General features: G+C 41.2%; 2 protein-coding genes across 12 annotated transcripts in view; one reads left to right on the forward strand and one right to left on the reverse strand.

The window, feature by feature from the left end:
- Positions 1-18,940, reverse strand: part of fgfbp1a (fibroblast growth factor binding protein 1a) — a 303,976-nt gene that overhangs the window by 109,204 nt on the left and 175,832 nt on the right. The window lies entirely within an intron of this gene.
- Positions 1-18,940, forward strand: part of LOC141775594 (LIM and calponin homology domains-containing protein 1-like) — a 94,493-nt gene that overhangs the window by 17,319 nt on the left and 58,234 nt on the right. For all 11 annotated transcript variants that reach the window (XM_074649097.1, XM_074649093.1, XM_074649091.1 and 8 more), the window contains exons 2-3: positions 15,818-15,888; positions 18,498-18,567. In XM_074649097.1, the coding sequence (XP_074505198.1) occupies positions 15,818-15,888; positions 18,498-18,567 (141 nt within the window). The remainder of the gene's footprint in view (positions 1-15,817; positions 15,889-18,497; positions 18,568-18,940) is intronic.

Consider the following 18,940-nt stretch of genomic DNA (forward strand, 5'->3'; position numbering starts at 1 on the left):
CACTTGGGTTACACTTCAATAATTTCAATGAGCTTGAAGCTAAAGACCTGTTTCCATGGGATTAATATAAGCCGGGGACATCCAGTGATTTAAAATAATTGCAGCAATTGTCAGTGATGCTAACCCAGTACCTACAGTAATTGGGTGAAGACAGAGGTCTCGTGATAATACTCATGATGATACTAGTCCCATCAAACCCCCAGTAACACAAGTTGTACTTTGACCTTGGTAGGATTTCTGTCCTCTGTATGAAAGCAGGAAGGCAAAGGGGAACCAGCTGAGTGGGTGTTATGCATTTAGTTTCAAAAAGTTTGAAAGTCCTGTGTTTGTTTGACCCGTCCAACCTTTCCTCCCGCCTGCCCTATGCAGACTCTATTGTTCTTTATACGACGTCAGTTGCTCTGACAGTCTAATAGCGTGGATGGGTTTACATTGGAGTTAGTTGAATCAGACACCGACGGGCACTGACCAAGCTGCGGTATTTGACGAGTTGGGAGTGAGAACGGGTTGCATATTACTAGTCGATCCATCCATCTGCAACCGCTTATCTTGTTAGGGGTAAGCGGTTGCAGAACCTATATGTGCAAAAACCCATATCCTCTATTTTCTGTGGATATTATAGACATGATTTTAGGCAAACCCTGTGATAAATAAAAGCCCCTTTTAAAACCTGACTGATCAAAAACTGGCGTCGAGATGTCCACCCCAGCAGGTCAAGCCTGGGGCGTCTGTCTGTCTGTTTGACTGTGGCTCCCAGTGTGGCTGCTGGCTGGATGCTGCCCTCGGCCTCTTGGAAACTGTAGCAGGCAGGATATTGGAGACTAGTGGAGGCCCCTGGAAAAGCCCCGCTGCTTAGGAAGCTTAGCTCAGAGAGCTGGTGTCAACACGGGGGCTCTTTGTTTCTAGTCGCGCAGAGCTGTGGGGGGTTGTCACTATGGGATATACGGTACGGTAAGGTATTTCTGAGGGCGTCATGGGTTGGTTATTGTGTAAAATCAGAAACCACCAGAATTTTTAAATGCTTTTGAGCTATGTAGACATACCCAGGGGCCTTATGTTGGAAGGGCTATCTTGTAACCTCTTGTAAGGTCACATGATCCATGCATGACAGTTGTCCATCAGCCTTACCTGTTCACCCAGTGTTTTCAACGTTGCCATCACAAGAGAAAACTCCCCTTGTATTATTCTATTTCTTTTTAAACTTCCCACAGTACTCTTTTGTGTATTCATTCTCACTTTCACTTTCTGTGTCTAATTCACTCAAATTAAATTATGTATGAGATGTGCTGGGTTAGTAGAGTGGGGATTTGTAACTGCACTCTGTAGGGTAATGGCTAAAATTGAAGAGGTGGCATTTGTGCCACTGGGGGAATTCAGTAGACCCAGGAGTGTGCACTGAGAAGAGGGGTTTGAAGGTTTATTCCCCCCCTCACACATCTCTTCATGCCAGTGTGGGGCGACACAATGAAAGCCCTGTGTGTCCATGTCCCACCCAACTGGTCTCCCTGGTCGTCTAAAGGGGACATTGTTGCTGAGATCGAACAGTTTTCCTTCCACCACAGTCCTTCCTCGGCAGCTCTTGGCCTGGTGGCAGATCTGCACTGTATGGAGAGCAGAGGGTTATCAAAACTTTAGAGGCCCAAACCATGACGCAGATGTGCAGTATACACAATCTCACCACCACCTAAATAAACACAAAAAACCCCAGCTCATTTTACATCTAGAACTCACACTCAGTTATGAATAGGAATATATCTATAATACGGATGTCAATAATTAAGAAATAAAGAAAAAAATGTGGGGGGAAAAAATCTAAATTAGCATCCCTAATCTATAATGTATATTTCCAGACAAATAGATTTATATTTGATAATGATATATATCCCTGTTTCTCTTAAAATTTTACATGTGAGAGCAATTTTGCAAATCGATGGCATCTGTACAATTACAGTAGATATATATATCAGCTGCAAACAGCACACTCATTCATTCATATTTACTGTGTTGTTGTATACTAAAGGAAACTACAGCGAGGTAAAGGAGATCTGACATTGATGAGTTTAGCTTTCTCCAGATGAAGTACTTGCATACTGCTGTTGAGGAAACTCTTTATGGATTTAAACATAGACCAAAATACTAGTGTCACAAACAATTTCCCACCGTCGACTTAAACTCACCACAGAATTAAATTTGGGCGAACAAGGTGAGTCTGCAGCATCTTATGTTGCAGTTAGGTTGTGAGGTTTCTCTGCTGCAACAACACTTTACTTTGTCCTTTAGACTTACAGGAGGAATAATAAGAATGAAATGTTCACAACGTAGCACTAAGCTTTTTCTAAGTCTCTTATATATGTGCTCATACACACACAAATCTTAGGATCTAGTATTGTATTGGCTTACAAACGAAATGAAGTGAACTGCAACTGTTCCAATAGCCACTCCTGCTCATACACACACTCACATGCTGAGATGGTAAATGACTTGGCAGACAAGTCACAACTGTCAGCATCACCTTGCTGCTAAAACAGGACAAAGTAATGAACTTCAACCTGCCACTCACCCCGCCCCTTATTTATTATTATTATTATTATTATTATTATGTGACCCTAGACAGAGTTTCCTTCGTCCTTTTTAGCACAGGTTCCCTTCCCTCTCCTTTATCCCCAACTGCCAAGCCATCCCCATGCCAAATACTCCTTCCTTTTCCCTCACATGGGCTCCAGGCCTCGCCAAGCCTGGAAGAGAATGGGGGAGAAAAACGTGGGAGGGAATGGGGGTGGAAGTGAGTAGCGCCAATGGGAGCCAGGAGCGGGGTTAATCCACAACCCAAACATTGTTCCATCATCTAATCAGGGTGGAAATGGGACGGACTGGCTGGAATACTAACATTTAGCTTAGGGCTAGGCCATTTTAGTCGCAGGAAATGTGGCTTGTTTAATCAGAGGGGCTTATCGAGAGACGAGGGGAACGGGAGGCAGAATTCCGACTGTTGAAGCTTTTAGGAAAACAAGTTTGGAAGCACGCAGTTTCCTCTGAATACCAGGTGTATGGTTTGAATGCAAAGAGGCACTGTATGTTACATGGTCACAGTCTAAGGCTGGTTTTTGTTAGCAAACTACACTTTATTTTGTAACTTTTAGAGATTGTCTGCACTACGTTGGTGCTTCTGGCAGCCCAAACCGGTCTTATCCACAGCTGAATATGCAACAGTCCTGGGCAAGGCTGAGTAGAAATGGCACGGTCTGGTATGTGAATGGCAGCGGTGTGGGAGTGTGTGGCACACTTGCTAAACAGTTTTAGCCTCATTGAGTAATAATCACTGCGACAATGTGATAGACACAGTTGTAAAGAAACTTCTCATGCTGAAGATTGAATTTTTGGAATAATTTCGGCAACATCTTATGGATATAAACTATTTTAGTTTATATTCTTTCTTTACAGTGTTTTTTTCACATAACCACGTCTGCAGTTTAATGGTGCTATTGTCAAATTGTCAAATATTTGGATGATTTTGGATACATATTTTATATATCACATTACATCATTTACTGGTATTGGAATTCAGTCATTTGCAAATAGTCCCCCGACATTAAAAACATCACTCTACATTTTTAATGATCTTGTAACTTGGCATTGCTTCACTTGCAGTCATTTCTCTTCAGATTTATTAAATTAATAAACTTGTAAGATTTTTCTTCTGTGTTTGCTATTGAATTGTAGTTGAGTGCAGAGTGTCAGCTCCTTAGATGTATTAAAACTGGATTCACATTTGATGGCATTCATTGAAAGCTTTTTACTCCTTTTGCACCAGAAGAACCTTATTTTGCCTGTTGAGCACTGGTGCCCAAATGAAATGTAGATGTTTGTAGAGGCTGCCAATATTTTTAATACCCGTCTCAATTTGACTTTTAAGGCGGTAGTAATAAAATGCTACTCACTTTAAGAATGTAGTTGGCTGGTAATATAGCAACTTTGAACATGGACTGTGACAGTGGACAAAAAAAGTTTCTAGAAAAGTTTACTTTGCTGAAGAGAAGATTTTTGTTTTTGACCGTACTGCTCGCATGGTTATCAATTGACGTCATGTGTTTCACCGTCCTTGACATCCATTGACACTGTATATTTAAAGTTTGATTGATGCTGGAAAGAGTAAGAATGCACCTTTTTAAAGGTGATTCACAACATACTTGGATGACATGTGTCATGCAGCAAATTAGCAGTGTCTTGTTTGTTAGGAGATACTACCTTACTGAAAAGGACCAAAAGAGACAAAGGATCAAAAGTAGCAGTGATTTGACCCTCTGAACTTTTGTCTCATTGAAGCAGTGTTAACACTGATGTGTCACATGTCTCCCTTCTCTCTTGAGAAGTGTTTGATTCATTGCTCTGTTGAAGAGAGATACAAAAAAGTCTGGAAAACTTTCTCGCACTCCAAGTTCCTCACTTGTCTTTGGGAATTACTGTCACGGAAGGTTTAGTTGAATATGACAGCTTCTGCGTGTGTGTGTGTGTGTGTGTAACTTTTGTTCATGGTGTGCACATTTCCTTGTAATCATGAGCAGGTGACTGACTGCAGGGGTTGATAAGAAGAAGTGGTTGGTATTGAACTGCATTTAAAACCTAGATGTTATCTTGATCAGTGTTATGCCAGCATCAGTATCAAATTCTCAAGAACAGAACATGGATTGTATCAGCAGTGGGGACTAACAGCACTAAAGACACAGGCAGCACTCATGTACAGTAAAGGATACAACATTAAGGCAGCTGTCATCTTTAAGGCTACCAGGCCTCATGTGGTGTTTTGGCTTTGAGCGAGAGCTATTCACTGAAAAGAAATATATATATATAGCCTGGTTGGCTTAATTGAGTTTATGCAACACAGACGCATGTCAGAGAGAACCATATTGTAACTCTGATATTTCAGTAATGTTAGCTTAAAACTAAATCCTTGAATTAATTCACTTGGTTAGGTTTAAAATAGGGTTGTCAATCAATTAAAATATTGAATCGCATGATGTTCCATAGTTGATTGCGATTAATCGCAAATTAATCACACTTTTCTTTTTTATCTGTTCAAAATGTACCTTAAAGGGAGATTTGTCAAGTATTTAATACTCTTATCAACATGGGAGTGGGCAAATATTCTTGCTTTATGCAAGTATATGTATAAATGTATTATTAGAAATCAGTTAACAACACAAAACAATGACAAATATTGTCCAGAAACCCTCACAGGTACTGCATTTAGCATACAAAATATGCTCAAATCATAACATGGCAAACTCAAGTCCAACAGGCAACAACAGCTGTCAGTGTGTCAGTGTGCTGACTTGACTATGACTTGCCCCAGACTGCATGTGATTATCATAAAGTGGGCATATCTGTAAAGGGGAGACTCGTGGGTACCCATAGAACCCATTTACATTCACATATCTTGAGGTCAGAGGTCAAAGGACCCCTTTGAAAACGGCCATGCCAGTTTTTCCTCGCCAAAATTTAGCGTAAGCATTATTTAACCTCCTTCACGACAAGCTAGTACAACCTAAAAATTGAAAGTTGCGTTAATGCGTTAAAGAAATGAGTGGTGTTAACACATTATTATCGCATTAACTTTGACAGCCCTAGTTTAAAATATTAAGGCTGCATGGTAATAAGCTGCATCTGTCACCTTTTAATAATCTCTGATAGTCAGCACTTTGATATGTACGTTTCAAAGCAACACAAGACAGAACAGCTCAAAGGGAACACATCATCTGATACAGGTGTACTGGTGGATATCAAATATGAATAATTTATTGTGCCATGGGGAAAACGCCATCATGATAACACATCAATTACTAACTGCATTTAACATTACCTTTACAAGTGTAACCATAGATGACATGTTTAAGTTTAGAGAATTCAGCCACATATGGACCAAACTTCCAGGTGGTCTCCAGATTTACAGTGTGAACACAAACAGCAGACGGACATTCATTCAGAGCTCATCTGTTGACAGACAGTGGGCCCGTCTCCAGAGACGAAGGTGTGACATCGAAAACAGCTCCGCTCTAGGGAAATGTGTTCCTGCAGGCTGCTGCAGCTGACGGATCAGTAGTCCCTGGGGTGTTGTTATTTTACGGTTTTTAATTTAGCATGCGTCTACCCATGATTTTTTTTATTATTTCAAATGTTTGTCATTACAGTGAGTTTGCCGGTGAGTTCTTTGCGGATTGGAGTTGTATTTAAATGTTGTTTGGACCGCTTCTGTTCTGCAGAAGTAAATTGTCTTCTTGCTTTGGTTAAACTAAACATTGGAGAGCCAACATGTTAGCTTTCAGGCAAACTTGATCGACAATGAGCTTTAATCAGAATCTCAATATTATAAAATATGAATATAAAATATAAAGGGATATTTCAAAGGATGCTTGTGGCATTTAGAATTCAGTCTATTTTCTGATGTCTCTTATATAGCCTGTAGGATGGTTTAGTTGTCATTGAACTTGTCCTGTAACCTGAGGGTCCCACGCTCCGTCCGTCACTGGGATGCCACGATGCAGCCAGGTCTCTCAGCAAAGATGTGGGCTCAAAAGTCCAGAGTACCATCCCATCCTCCCGCGACCGGACACCAGCCAGGAGCAGGCACCGGGTCCCAGCTGGGCTAACTTAGCTACCATCCCGGCTCTCCTCCCTCTCCTCCTGGGGCGGTCGAGTGCACTTTCGGTGGCGTTCGGTCCGGCAGGTCTGGCTGCTTTGACTACACTGCCTTTCATAATAATTGAATGCAGTAAACTGCTCCCAGTGAGTGTCAGCTGACCGCTACAGTCTCACATGTAAATACAATGTATCTTCTGATCAGATGAAACCAGTGCGTCTTGCTGAGTAGGAGCAATACATGAGTAATCAGGGGTTGTGTAAGGTTTCCCACGCCAGATGACTCTCACAGGATCCTCCATGTGCTTGGGAACATTTGTGTTTTTCTGCCTACAATGAGAAAGAAACAGTAGAAAGTGTGTGTTTGTTTATGTTTCAGATACAAGAAAATAAGGAGGAGATAAGGAGCCGAGCCGGATCCCTCCTCACATTCTTCAGAATGCGCTAGAACAGAGATTTCAGTATACTGTAAACTGTTATCAAACTTGTTTACAGTGTAAACTCTGACAAACTCTGGTTATCTGGTAGTGTTGTTGTTTCTACAAACAATGTTAGATTTTATAGTCGCATGAATTTCTGTTTAACTGATCTGGCTCACTGCACTCTTGAACAGCACACTTATTTATGTCTTCCTTTCCCTTTTATTGTGCGCTCCATGACTGCAAATCAACAGGATTCATTGCTGCTGCCTGCAGCGTGTGGTTGGCACATGTGAATGGTAAACTTGTGGTAACGCAGCACAGAGGTCTTGCATAACATGCCGTCCCACGTATAATTTTTCTAATGTTGTCTTCCTGTTGGATTATGATGTGATAGTTTTGTAGCTCTCTGAATGCATGTCTGGTCCTTTATTCCAACAGAGGTCATTATTCATGTTCTTCGGGGTGGTCTCTCAAGATGTTAGCCAGTACAAGTTTTAGCCTATGAAACATGGTCATCTATCATAACAGATTGAGCCTAAAGAGTCTGCTGTCATCAAATCAGTCTGTAAAATATTCCCCTCAGAAGCCGCGGTCTGACTCTGGGATTGGACTGCTGCGGTCCAGTGCTGATTCCACTGTATAATACCAGGCCAATTATACTCTATTAACCGTCATTACCTGTGATGATCCCTGTTTCATAATACTCTGTTGTTCATTGTCTCCGGCCTGGGCAGCGGTTCTGCAGCGGCTCCAGCTCGGCTCAATTGATTAAAAACTTCATCTGCTTCCTCAGAGCAGTCTGTCTCAACTCCCGCCAAAGTGGGGTGTTTGTAGTCAGCCTCCTGTAAACACACGCTGACATCAGATGTCTACACTGATGTGTTTGTAGGCGCGTGGGTGAGCGAATGCTTTTTGTATGAGTGGCCCCACTAAGGGACCATAAATCTTTGTGTTTGTGTCAGTTAATAAAATATCACGAGTCAGAGTTCACTTGCATTTGGCTCTAGACTGTGTGAATGTGCTTGTGTGATCTTTACTACACTATATAGTCGACTGTATCTGCTGGCGTCAGTGTCTCCGGATCAGTCTGACATGGTGAATGGTTGGATCTGCAACTGATTGTGGTGATTTAGCGGTGATCTACCATGCAGGCTTTAGAAGCATGATCCAATATTAGCCCAAATCTTCCCAAACCTCTGCCAGCTCAGGGAAACCTCATGATGCATGCTAAAATTTGGCAACGAGGAAAAAGATACACAAGCTATTCAGTTTTCCAGGCCCACATTGGCCCCAGATGCCTGAAGCACCTCCGTCTATACTCTCTGAAAGGGAGAGTTTGTAACAGCGTGTTGTATCTCATTTTTGTACAGCAAAAAGTGTTGCACATTCATACTGATACGTGCTGTCTTTATTATATTTTGTAGCTCGTCTTTAATGGAACATGCAGGGGGACATTGCATATTATTCATCCAGATATGCTTGATTTTCCGTTCACCCCAAGTAGGTAAACACACCTCTTGTGGATTGTTATGCTCAGAGCCACTTCAGCGAGATGGAAAATATATCTTACATAGGGCTACACTTATTAATATTTTTGTCTTTGATTGAACACTTTGCCTGTAAAATTTAAAAAAAGGTAAAAAAATGCTTTGTTTTGCACAACCAGCAGCCCAAAGATAACTCAAAGAGCGACATAATTAGACAAAAGCAGGAAATCCTCACATTTTAGAAGCTGTTGTCAAATAATTTTATGTAGATCGACTAACAGATTAACCAACTTTTTATTTTATGTGGCCATGGATGTGATTGAAAACTCCCTGGTACTTTGCTCTTTAAGCCAACCTGTTGCCTCAGTGCTAACACTAAATCTTCTATTTTATGGAGAAAGGTTGAATTACACTTTATTTGCACTACATTTTTTATTGTATGTACTACCATGAAACATAAGACACAAAGTAGTTTAAGTACTGTCTCAGAACATCCCATCCAACCCCCCTTCAGTCCATTCACCAACGCAGAGCAGACGGTATAGTCACAATAGGGGATCCCTGTGGTGGTGACAGTGGTGGCAGCTTATAAAAAGGTCCGGATGATTGACCGGCCACAGGCAGATACCACTCCTGACCTTTGGCTGAACTTGTTGAAGCTCCATGCCTTGAGGGAACCCCCAGCCAGAGGCTAAAAAGTCAGATGTTCCCAATTTTGATACAGTTGTTTGTCTTTTAGACCTTTTTTTTTCATCAAATCCTATTCCTCCTGAAGCCAAAGACAAGATTCAAATCTTATTTTATGATGATAAAAAGTTGGCGGTTGACTCAGTGTTTCAGAGCCAGAGCAGTGTTTTGTTTTGTCATGGAAACAGATGATTTAGGATCTGCAATAATGGAACAAATTGAGTAGTTTTATTGTCCTGTCTCTTACTTGAAGATGACTACACAAATCATGCATCAGCAGTATTGTTGCAGTATTTGGATGTTGTGTTGACTTGAATATGCAGTACCAATTTTTCATCTGTATTCTGTTCTAAACATTATGTTTTCCTTGGCGATGTTATTTTAATAAATTGGCTTTGAGTTGTGGTCCACTGCCAGACATGATTTGACTGTAGAGGAGTCTCCTCTCATCACATAGATGTTTTATCTCTCAGAACATGAAAGCAATGTCTCCTGGGAGTTTTAATGCTCATTGGGTTTTTCTATTTTATAATTCATCAAAGCAAAAAAAGAGATTCACACACTCCTGCTCCCTCAGGGAAACAGGATTTGGCAAAAGCAAAGTTTGATGTTCATTCATGCATTTCTAAACCAACATACTGTAGACATCCTTTCTTTTTGCAAACCGAAGTGATAGTGATGACCGCTTTGGACGTGCAACCATGAGAATTAGAATGACTTCGGTCTGGACATGACGTGTTTCCAAAGGGAAGGAAGTGAATAGAAGGGGGAAAAAGCCAACCGGCATCGTTTCATTGTTTGTGAAACAATACGGGCGACGTTCCACTGAAAGCAACAAAGGCGACACATTCCTCTTTTTAATTGAGTCCCTGGCTCCCTTCATATGAGCCTGCGGTGGTTTGAAAACACTGTTTGGAACCAGACGTTTCCAGCGTTTTTAGGATGCATCCTTTGATTTAATTTATAGTCCAACTGAAATTAAATTTCATTTTTTGTCTGGTACAGAATCTGTAAATCACTTGACCTGTGTTCTCCTTTGATTAAAAATCAGAAAACCAAAAAGGGAGAAATCTATATTTTGGGGTTTCATGATGACGTCCCCTTGGTTTTGCATAGATGTCTACGTAGAGGGAGACCTTATTTTGATACACTCAATCAAATCTCGCATAAAGCAATAACATCAGCGTTCTGTCATTGGCAGAGCAGACGGTCACACTGAGCCAGACAGACTGTCCTGCCAACGTTTCCTTCTTATCTAACTTGCAAACATGAACACATTTCTTGCCCTATACCTTTGCTTTTTCACCAGGGAAAAGTGAACTGTTAATATTGGTTTGTAGGCTATATTGCTATTAGTTGTTCAGCTACAGCACATTAAACAGCATGTAAATGTACCTACAAATGTCACTTTGGCCCGGTAAGATGCTATGTGGTCTTTAAGGCCCAGACACACCAAACAAGAACTAGCGGTGACGAAGGCCGACTGTTGCGTCGCATCACGTCGCCTGTGTCTTTGCCAAAAAGTTGCACTTGAACACACCGCAAAGACTACAGCCGACAACCAACTACCACGTACATTATGCACCTGCATAAGAGGAAATAACTCTTCCTACCAGCAGGCGGTGGTAGTCTGTATTCACTATTTAACAAAGGGAAACTGGAAGACCTAGGACAGCGGATATACAAGCCGTTGTTATGATACATACATGAAATAAAGCAGCGTTGGTCGACCATTCTCACATCACTCTCTCACCACTAACCTTCATTCCAGATGGCCATGTTGTTGTGAAAATATCCATGTACTTGGAACAATCAGATGAGATGAAGATGATAAATGAAAAGCGCCTTCAGTGTTTGCCCTCTTGACTTTACTCGTTGGCTTGCTTTCCTCACTTCCGTTTCTCTTCTTGTGCACTGATTCGTTTAAGTTGAACCACCAATCGGAGCGATTTCTCCCACTGATGGGCTTCGCCGCAGATTCAACATGCTGTTCTGGCCCAAAAGCCTCCGACACAGGAAGACTAGAGCCGACGGTGCAGGACACCGCAAAAGCTAGGCCGACAGACGCCCACCGACGGCCCGAAATTGGCCTTTACTCTTCAATGCCACTAACAACACTATATCTGCCCATGAAATGTATTGTGGGCTACAGCACAAGTTTGCTTTCTTTGTGTTTTATTTAAATTCCACTAACGGGATCACAGTTATCCTATTATGTTCATATTAGACATGTCCTTATCCTAATGTTCCTATTTGAATATTTTCAGATGCGATCACATTAGCCTGGGTGGTCCTCTGTGGCTATTTTATTAGTTCCTTTACCAGATCTGATGCTGATGGGGTTTCTGATTCAGTTCTTTATGACCACTTAATTTTATGGTGTATTCTACACACAATGCCCTTAACCTAATAAACAACACTCCATTGCATGCGAAAGGAAAAATGCCACCTCAACTTTTATAATGTTACTGTAGCGGGAGCTTCCTGCTGTAACTCAGGAGGTGTTTTATTAGTCAGGAAGGTAATACTCTCTAGCGAGCCCACCAGCCAATCAGCCTCCTGACGATAAAGGTAACAGTTAGTGCTGCTCTTGTGGCGTGTTACCCTTCCACACTGCATTTGCTAAAAGAAAAATGTGTTGATTCTGTATTATATGTCCCAACTGTGTGTTGTCTCATGCTAAGCGTTCCCTCTGGTCAGTCAGGAGTTTCATGGGCACTTCAGCTCAGGATGACACTTATGGGAGCAACAGATGTACATGAATCAAGGTCCTTAGCAGTCACTGCCAAACTGAGCAGCTAGATGATGAGAAAAACGGAATCCCTGCCGTTTTCTTGTCATAGCCAGAAGTAATATGTAATTTATGTTAATGTGCATGAACCCCAAAGGACCCGATATTAATTGACCTAACCTTTAAGACACCGGTGGAGGTTTGCATACCACCAGAGGCTCATTAAATTATTTTTGGGATTTATTGAATATGGAAAAAAAATAAAAAATGAAATACATGCACAGATTTTTAATGTGGCTCATTTTTTTCTTTCTCTTATTAAATTATGAGTATGAGCAGTTTCTGTGTTTTCAATTAAGGAACTTGTACAATACCACCTGTAGCCTAATTTATCCGCATACGTACATTTTCCAGAAGTTTTTCACTTTAATAATAGTCATAGCAAGTTTCTGTCTGTCCTTGCCTCTTTTCCTGCACTCTGTCCTCAAACTGTAGTGAAACCTTTCTAAAGGTGGTGACACTGTAATCTCTCCGTGTGAAGGTGGTGTGACATTGTAATCTCCCCGTGCGCTCGTACTCATAGACAAGGTTAGTGAAGAGCTGACCTAGTTATTAGAGACTGATCTGTTACTCAAAGCACACAGGTTCAACCTCTGCAGCAGCAACCAGTTTACTTTTCTGCAAGAAAGCATAAGCTGACCATGTTTGCTGTGTGGTGACGGACTGCCAACACTAAATGTCAAAGCAGTGAAAGGTTTAGCCATCTTAAGCAAGCAGAGCGCTAACATTCATGTGACACATTTATTGAGGAGCTCCTAAATCAAGGTCATCTGCTCAGCTGCAGATTTTTTAAGCTGCAGATATAAAAGTATCTAGGTCACTGAATCTTTACTGAGATCAGACCATGAAATCGTACTCTCTTATGAGTAAAACCAGGGGAAAGCTATTCTATACTGACTCTGGGATTGCTATACATTTACAGTGAAGACCTGGCATATATTATCCTCAGTCTGCTGTAGTCTAGAGATTGAACTTTTTGCTTCACAATTTTTTAACATTTCTCGGTGGCAGATCTGGAGAAAGAGGTAATATCATTGATTAAATTTAACCTCAGTGGGCCGAGCCAAAGAAGTTTTTCTAGCCAAGTAACTTTAGCCTGAAGCCCAGTGGAAGAGGTACGAGCGTAGGAAGATAATTACCATGAATCCTACTGCTGTTAACTGAGAAAATGCAGTCCAGCAACATTAGGCTGTCACTGTTAACTAGTCTGTTAAACGTCCTACGGTTACACCACCTCTACTAGCCCAGAGATGTTTAAAACAATATTTGGACATTTCGGAAAATACTGTAATATGCCGTCGGAGAATATTGATACCACTCTCTGTTGTAGTAAATATGAAGCTTAGCATGAAGACTGGAAATGGAGGAATATCTTGCCCTGGATATGTCCGAGACGTGAATATTACACGCCTGCATGAAGGTGTAGTGTTTCGTAGTGACGTTTGTCATGTCTTGTGTAGTGACGGAAATCTAACTTCAGAGCTAGTTATGTAGTATATAAAGTGAGAAAGAGCAGTTGGGTGGGTTGGGAGGTGGATGGGCACAATAAACACAGGACTTTCAAGTGGGAGACCCGTGTTTGAGACCCGTGTTTTGTTTTGCAAGTTACGTTAGTGACATTTGTCACGTGTTTTCCGTACTGACGTTACGTTGTTTCCGTACTTGTTTTACTGAGTTTACGTACTTATTTTAAGCCCAATCATGACGTTTTCCCTTAACCTAACTCAAGTCAAGCCCCCAGGAAGAGCACCAGGCTTTGAAGCAAAGTCTCGTAGTGGCCAAACGGTGGTACTACAACCTTCGTGTCCGTCATGTGATGACGTTGGGCCCAAAAAGACTTTTCCCCATAGACTTACATTGGGAAAGAGACGTCTGTAACTCAGCGGATAACTTTTTTTTTAGGTAAATCAACTTCCCTGTATGAACACTTGAATAGCCCTTATTTTAAAATGCACTAATAGCAGAATCCAGAGTTATTTCCCTTCCTCCATTCATGTGAATGAGCCCCAGACCGTGGCTGGAATGAATGAATGGGAGCCCGCCCCCAACGCTGTATCCAGTTCTCTTTCTACATCCATGAACTAAGTGGTTTTCTTGCCTAATCCTAAGTGAGTGGCTTTGTTGCCCCCTGCTGGTACTGCACGTTAATACAGGCATGTAATATTCACGTCTCTGCGAGGCAAAACGCGACACTGGAACGCTATACTCTATTAGACAGGCGGGTCTATTACACGCTTTGGCGTTAAATCTTATTGCGTTGTTACAATTACAATTTCCTACGGATTAAACCAACTAGATACAACATGTTAATCAGTGAGCTTTAGAGGTGCTAGTAAGCTTTACTTTTAGCAGTCTCCTCTTTGCCATTTAAGTGTGCCACTTAGCTAGATGTTTAATTCATCAAATAATGTTATGTCTTCCTCCAGAGCAGATCCATGAACTGTAATCATAGAATATGGGTTTTGTGGACCATATGTTTGTACTGTGCAGCAGCCTTATAGGCCTCACACTCAGGCGTCACTCATTCACTTTTGTGCTGTCAACACCAGGCACACAATGTCCTGTTCACAAGTGCTGGCACAGTAGGGAATAGTGGCAATGAATAGCTAAATGTCAGCATATAGGGAAAATCTGTTCTACTTTCTTTTCTCTGTTTGTCTATCTTTATCTACTTCTCCTTCTGGCCAAGTCCTGAGCGACCAAACTCGATTCACTGTGTCCCCCCCCAGCAGCAGAATGAGGCCTACTGTCGCGTCCTACTCGCTGACACACAGCAGTCCATTTCTTTTGTAACAGGTCCAGGCTTCGCGACGAGCCAAGAAGCTGACAGAAACACACAGCCGACCCAGACACTCCACATCTCCACACTTTTTTTTCCACAGCTGTGCAAATAAATGTAAAAGAAATTCTCAGGAAATTTAATCTTGTAATTGTTTTGGCTTCCAAAGCAGCCGTCCGACGGGGGTCCCCCCTCCCTTTTTAATGGCTAAATCCCTGCCAGTGTTTGTTAGAATAAATGGATTTTAAGTAGGCCTGGTGCTTAAAGTCCTGTTATGGCACATATTCTAGAGTGGGAGACAAATATTTCGCTGTTGCTGTTTATGTTTGCACTTGAGATGTGTGTGCGTGTTTATGTACATTAATGAGATGTCCTGTTCACTCACATAAATAAAGGTGAAAGGTCAAAACTTCAGCTGAAGGTTGAATGCCAGGAGCAAAAAACAGCAATTTGAGTTCAAGTTGTTTCATAAAATTTGCTGCGACTGAACCGTAACACATTTTTTGAACCTGAATCTGCCGAGGGGGTTTTGTGCACTTAAATGTCTTGCAACTAATAAGAAGCATTTATATGTATTGCTGTACAAAAGCACCCATGCCTGATGATGCACTGTCGTCATGCAAATACATGCAAACATGCAGCTTCTCCTCCTCAGAGGGTCTGAGTAACCATTACCCAATAAATCCCCTGTCACAACATATTAGCCTGCCAGAGCCATTTGGTCGGGATGATTGCGGCTTATGTCAAGCTTGTTAGTGTTTCGCGCTGTTAACTAGAGAGGGAGTTGATATACGGCCGGCAGCTCTTTGTGCACCGCTCCATACCATTCCCAGGATTTACCGTGAAGTAAAGACGTGAAAGGAGTGTCGATAAAGGTTGTGGGGCTTGTTTCTCGGTTTCCAAGTGGAGCTTGTGTGGCTAGACTTCAGATTCAGACACTGACCTGATTATTTGATGTTCTGTTTTTTTATTGTTATTGTTATATTTTGCTAACTCGCTCCCTTTGTTCTCTCTGTAGGCTGTGACAGGACGATGCTTTGGTGACAAGGACTTCAGAGGAGGTTTGGAGAACGGGATATTGCTATGCGAGTAAGTTCTGACTGTATTTTCATTTTTTATGACTGTCTTTAGTAATTAAATTGTCCACTAGCTGTCTCTTTGGCTTTTATCTTTGTTGCTCTTATTCTCTTCCTGAAGAAAACAATGCTTTCTTCCCGCTGTCTGAGTGAAATTTAGGTTCTTTTTAATTTGACTCTTTGTGTTTTATTTGTTGGCTCTGAGATGATATTGTGTTTCGTGGTGATTTAAACAGTAAAGAAACCTCCAGTCCTGAGAGTAAGAGTGCAAGTGTCAGAATCCTAACTTTCATAAATAGGTCAAAAGAGCACTCACAAATTTTCTTCTTTTTATTAAATGTATAGTTTTATAATTTATATAGTTTTGTGCTCTGCCTTCCTCCTGCATTTGTTTGTTTTAGCATTATAATGCCCTGACAGTTTATAAGAAGTTAAAAGACTATTATGTTAACCTAGAATAACCACATGTGATTCAGGATTAGTAGGAAGAACGTCAGTTGTTTTGTTTTTTTTCATAAGTGCTCTGATTTGTTCCAACACTGTGGTCCAGTGATCAGAGAGACGGGCCGTTCTGTTAAATGGTCCTCCAGTGTGAACTGTGAACTCTTGTCTGCTCATTCATAATGAGGCGAAGTGCTAAACTGAGACTGAAAACACACACAGACGCTTCTTCCACATTCCTTTCTGTCAAAGTTCAGTTACACAACCCCTATGTTTACACCCTCTTTATTGTGAATACAGACATCATATCCAATTTAAAAGTGGCCCCACTGGTTTGGGAATTTCTGGAATACCATGGAGCATCTAGAGGTAGAGACTCCAGGCCCTGAGAATCAGGCCATAATATTCTTTCTAAGTGTGTGATTCACACAATAGTAGTTTAATATTAACAATAAAATTAACAAATCTATCTCAGGCAGATGTGAAAAGTCATGGGAATTAGCATCCGGGCAGTCATAGTTACAATCACCAACTAGTGGTGAAACAATTGGTCGTTTAATTGATTAGACAATCATCCAAAAAATTTATTGGCAACTATTTTGATTACTAATTCATAATTTAAGACATTTATCAAGCAAAAAATGTTCCTCCAATGTGAAGATATGCTGCTTTTTGTCTGTTTTATATGACTGAAAATGTAATATCTTTGGGTTTTGGAGTGTGTGATTTAATCATCAGCCTTACATCCCCTTGTTATAATACAAACGTAAAACACATAAATGGTATGCAAGCAGCAGAGGAGAGAGCAGATTTGACTTCCTGTGTGAAGCTTGTTTTGAATCACTCACTACTTCCACAAGAAAAACACTCTAAAACCTCTTCCTCCTTTTCCTGATAAACAAGGCGTCAGGAAATGTGTTTGTGCCTGAACATACTCATAAGATGATGTATTTACGATGCTCGTACTGGGTTTGTTTTGATTGTGTCTGGGTTTTGAAATCCAGGAAAGCACTCTCACTCTTGTACTCATTCCCACTCCCACTTAAATCTTTGACAAGTTTGAACTGTGACAGTCTGCAGTGTACAGATTTTATGTTATTTTAAATATTTCAATCACAGGTGCAATGGGATTTTTGGTACTTATTTTGTCCCAAACATTTTTGTAAACAAAGTCGTCTGTGCCGATCCATCTTCGAAGAGATGATGAAACTGAGAAATCCACTGGTTTTACATTTTTTGGGGGAAAATAATCAATAAAAGAAAGCAGACTGCAATATTATTCTCATTCCAGGCAGTCTTTCAAGAGTGGAAATATCGTCTACACTGTTGCCCACTCTCCCCCACCTACACGTATTGTATGTAGCACTGAGAACACCCTTCCCTTGGGGTTGTTTAAAGTTATTCTGGGAACTATACAGTACAGCAGGAGGCTTCTCACTGATGCTGAAGTAGATGAGGCAGGATGAGGGAAAGAGAGTTCACTCAAAAAGGTACATTACAGCAGTTCATCACAAAATACCTGCTGGAATGCGTTCAGCAACATCACAGCGCCGCTGATATCTAACACTGTAAGAGTATCCAACGGTTGGTTGTTCCTTTAGCGGGCAGAATCATTACAGTGCTTCCTCTGATGAAAACACACACAATAGATGAAACTGGAGACAGAGACAGAGAGAGAGGAAGAGAGGGGAACTCTGAAACTGTGGCTTGTTCATGACTGACAGAATATACTGTAACTTTCTAAAAAATATTGTGTGTGTGACAGAAGGAGGACAGACCTCTGCACATGTGTAGTAGTTCACTGTGATATGAAGTGTACTTGAACTATTTAACGGCTCCCCAGTGGGCGGAAGAAGACGAAGCAACGATTCTCCACTCTGATTTAGGATCTGTGTCGTTACAAAACTTCCAGATGCCACTGTGGGACCCTCAAAAATGTTTTTCTCCCCTTTTGTTCCCCCTCTTTTTTTCTGAAGACACAACATACACTGTTTCACACACTTTATCTCTCTTGCCTACAGTTATTTCACTCTACGCGAGCTGGGTTTAAATTCACTTTGCGGTGCATCATTTGAAATATTTATCACGACTTGTCATGAAGACATGCTTTAAAGGCATGACTCTGCTTTTTCAGTAAAATTCAGCTTGTGATGTCTTCTTCTTTTGTGTGTCTTTTGTTAGGTTGCTGAGCTCTATTAAACCCGGCCTGGTGAAGAAAATTAACAGACTTCCAACACCCATAGCTGGCCTGGTGAGTCCTCTGCCCTCACAGCACAACCTGACAGCATTTCCACCAAGACACAAGACATGCTATCTCTTGCTTTTCCTTCTTTGTCACATTTCTTTAGATCTGCGTCTCTTCCTCCTCTTTTTTTATCAGCATCTGTTTCCCTCTTTCAGGGATGCTTTCTTATTCAGTGCTGTCTAATGTTAAAAACTTACCATAATCATTGAATAACATACCAAACATTATACATGACATTGCATAGAGACTGTACTGTATTACTGTACTGCTGTACTGTACTTGTATCTTGAGATTATCGTGTTGATACCTGTGCAACTTCCCAAAGCAGAAGGGTTAACTAAAGGTTACCAAAATGTAGTTCAGAGCCTCACTTAATCTC

The sequence above is a fragment of the Sebastes fasciatus genome, chromosome 10 (genome assembly GCF_043250625.1).
Source record: "Sebastes fasciatus isolate fSebFas1 chromosome 10, fSebFas1.pri, whole genome shotgun sequence".
NCBI lineage: Eukaryota > Metazoa > Chordata > Actinopteri > Perciformes > Sebastidae > Sebastes > Sebastes fasciatus.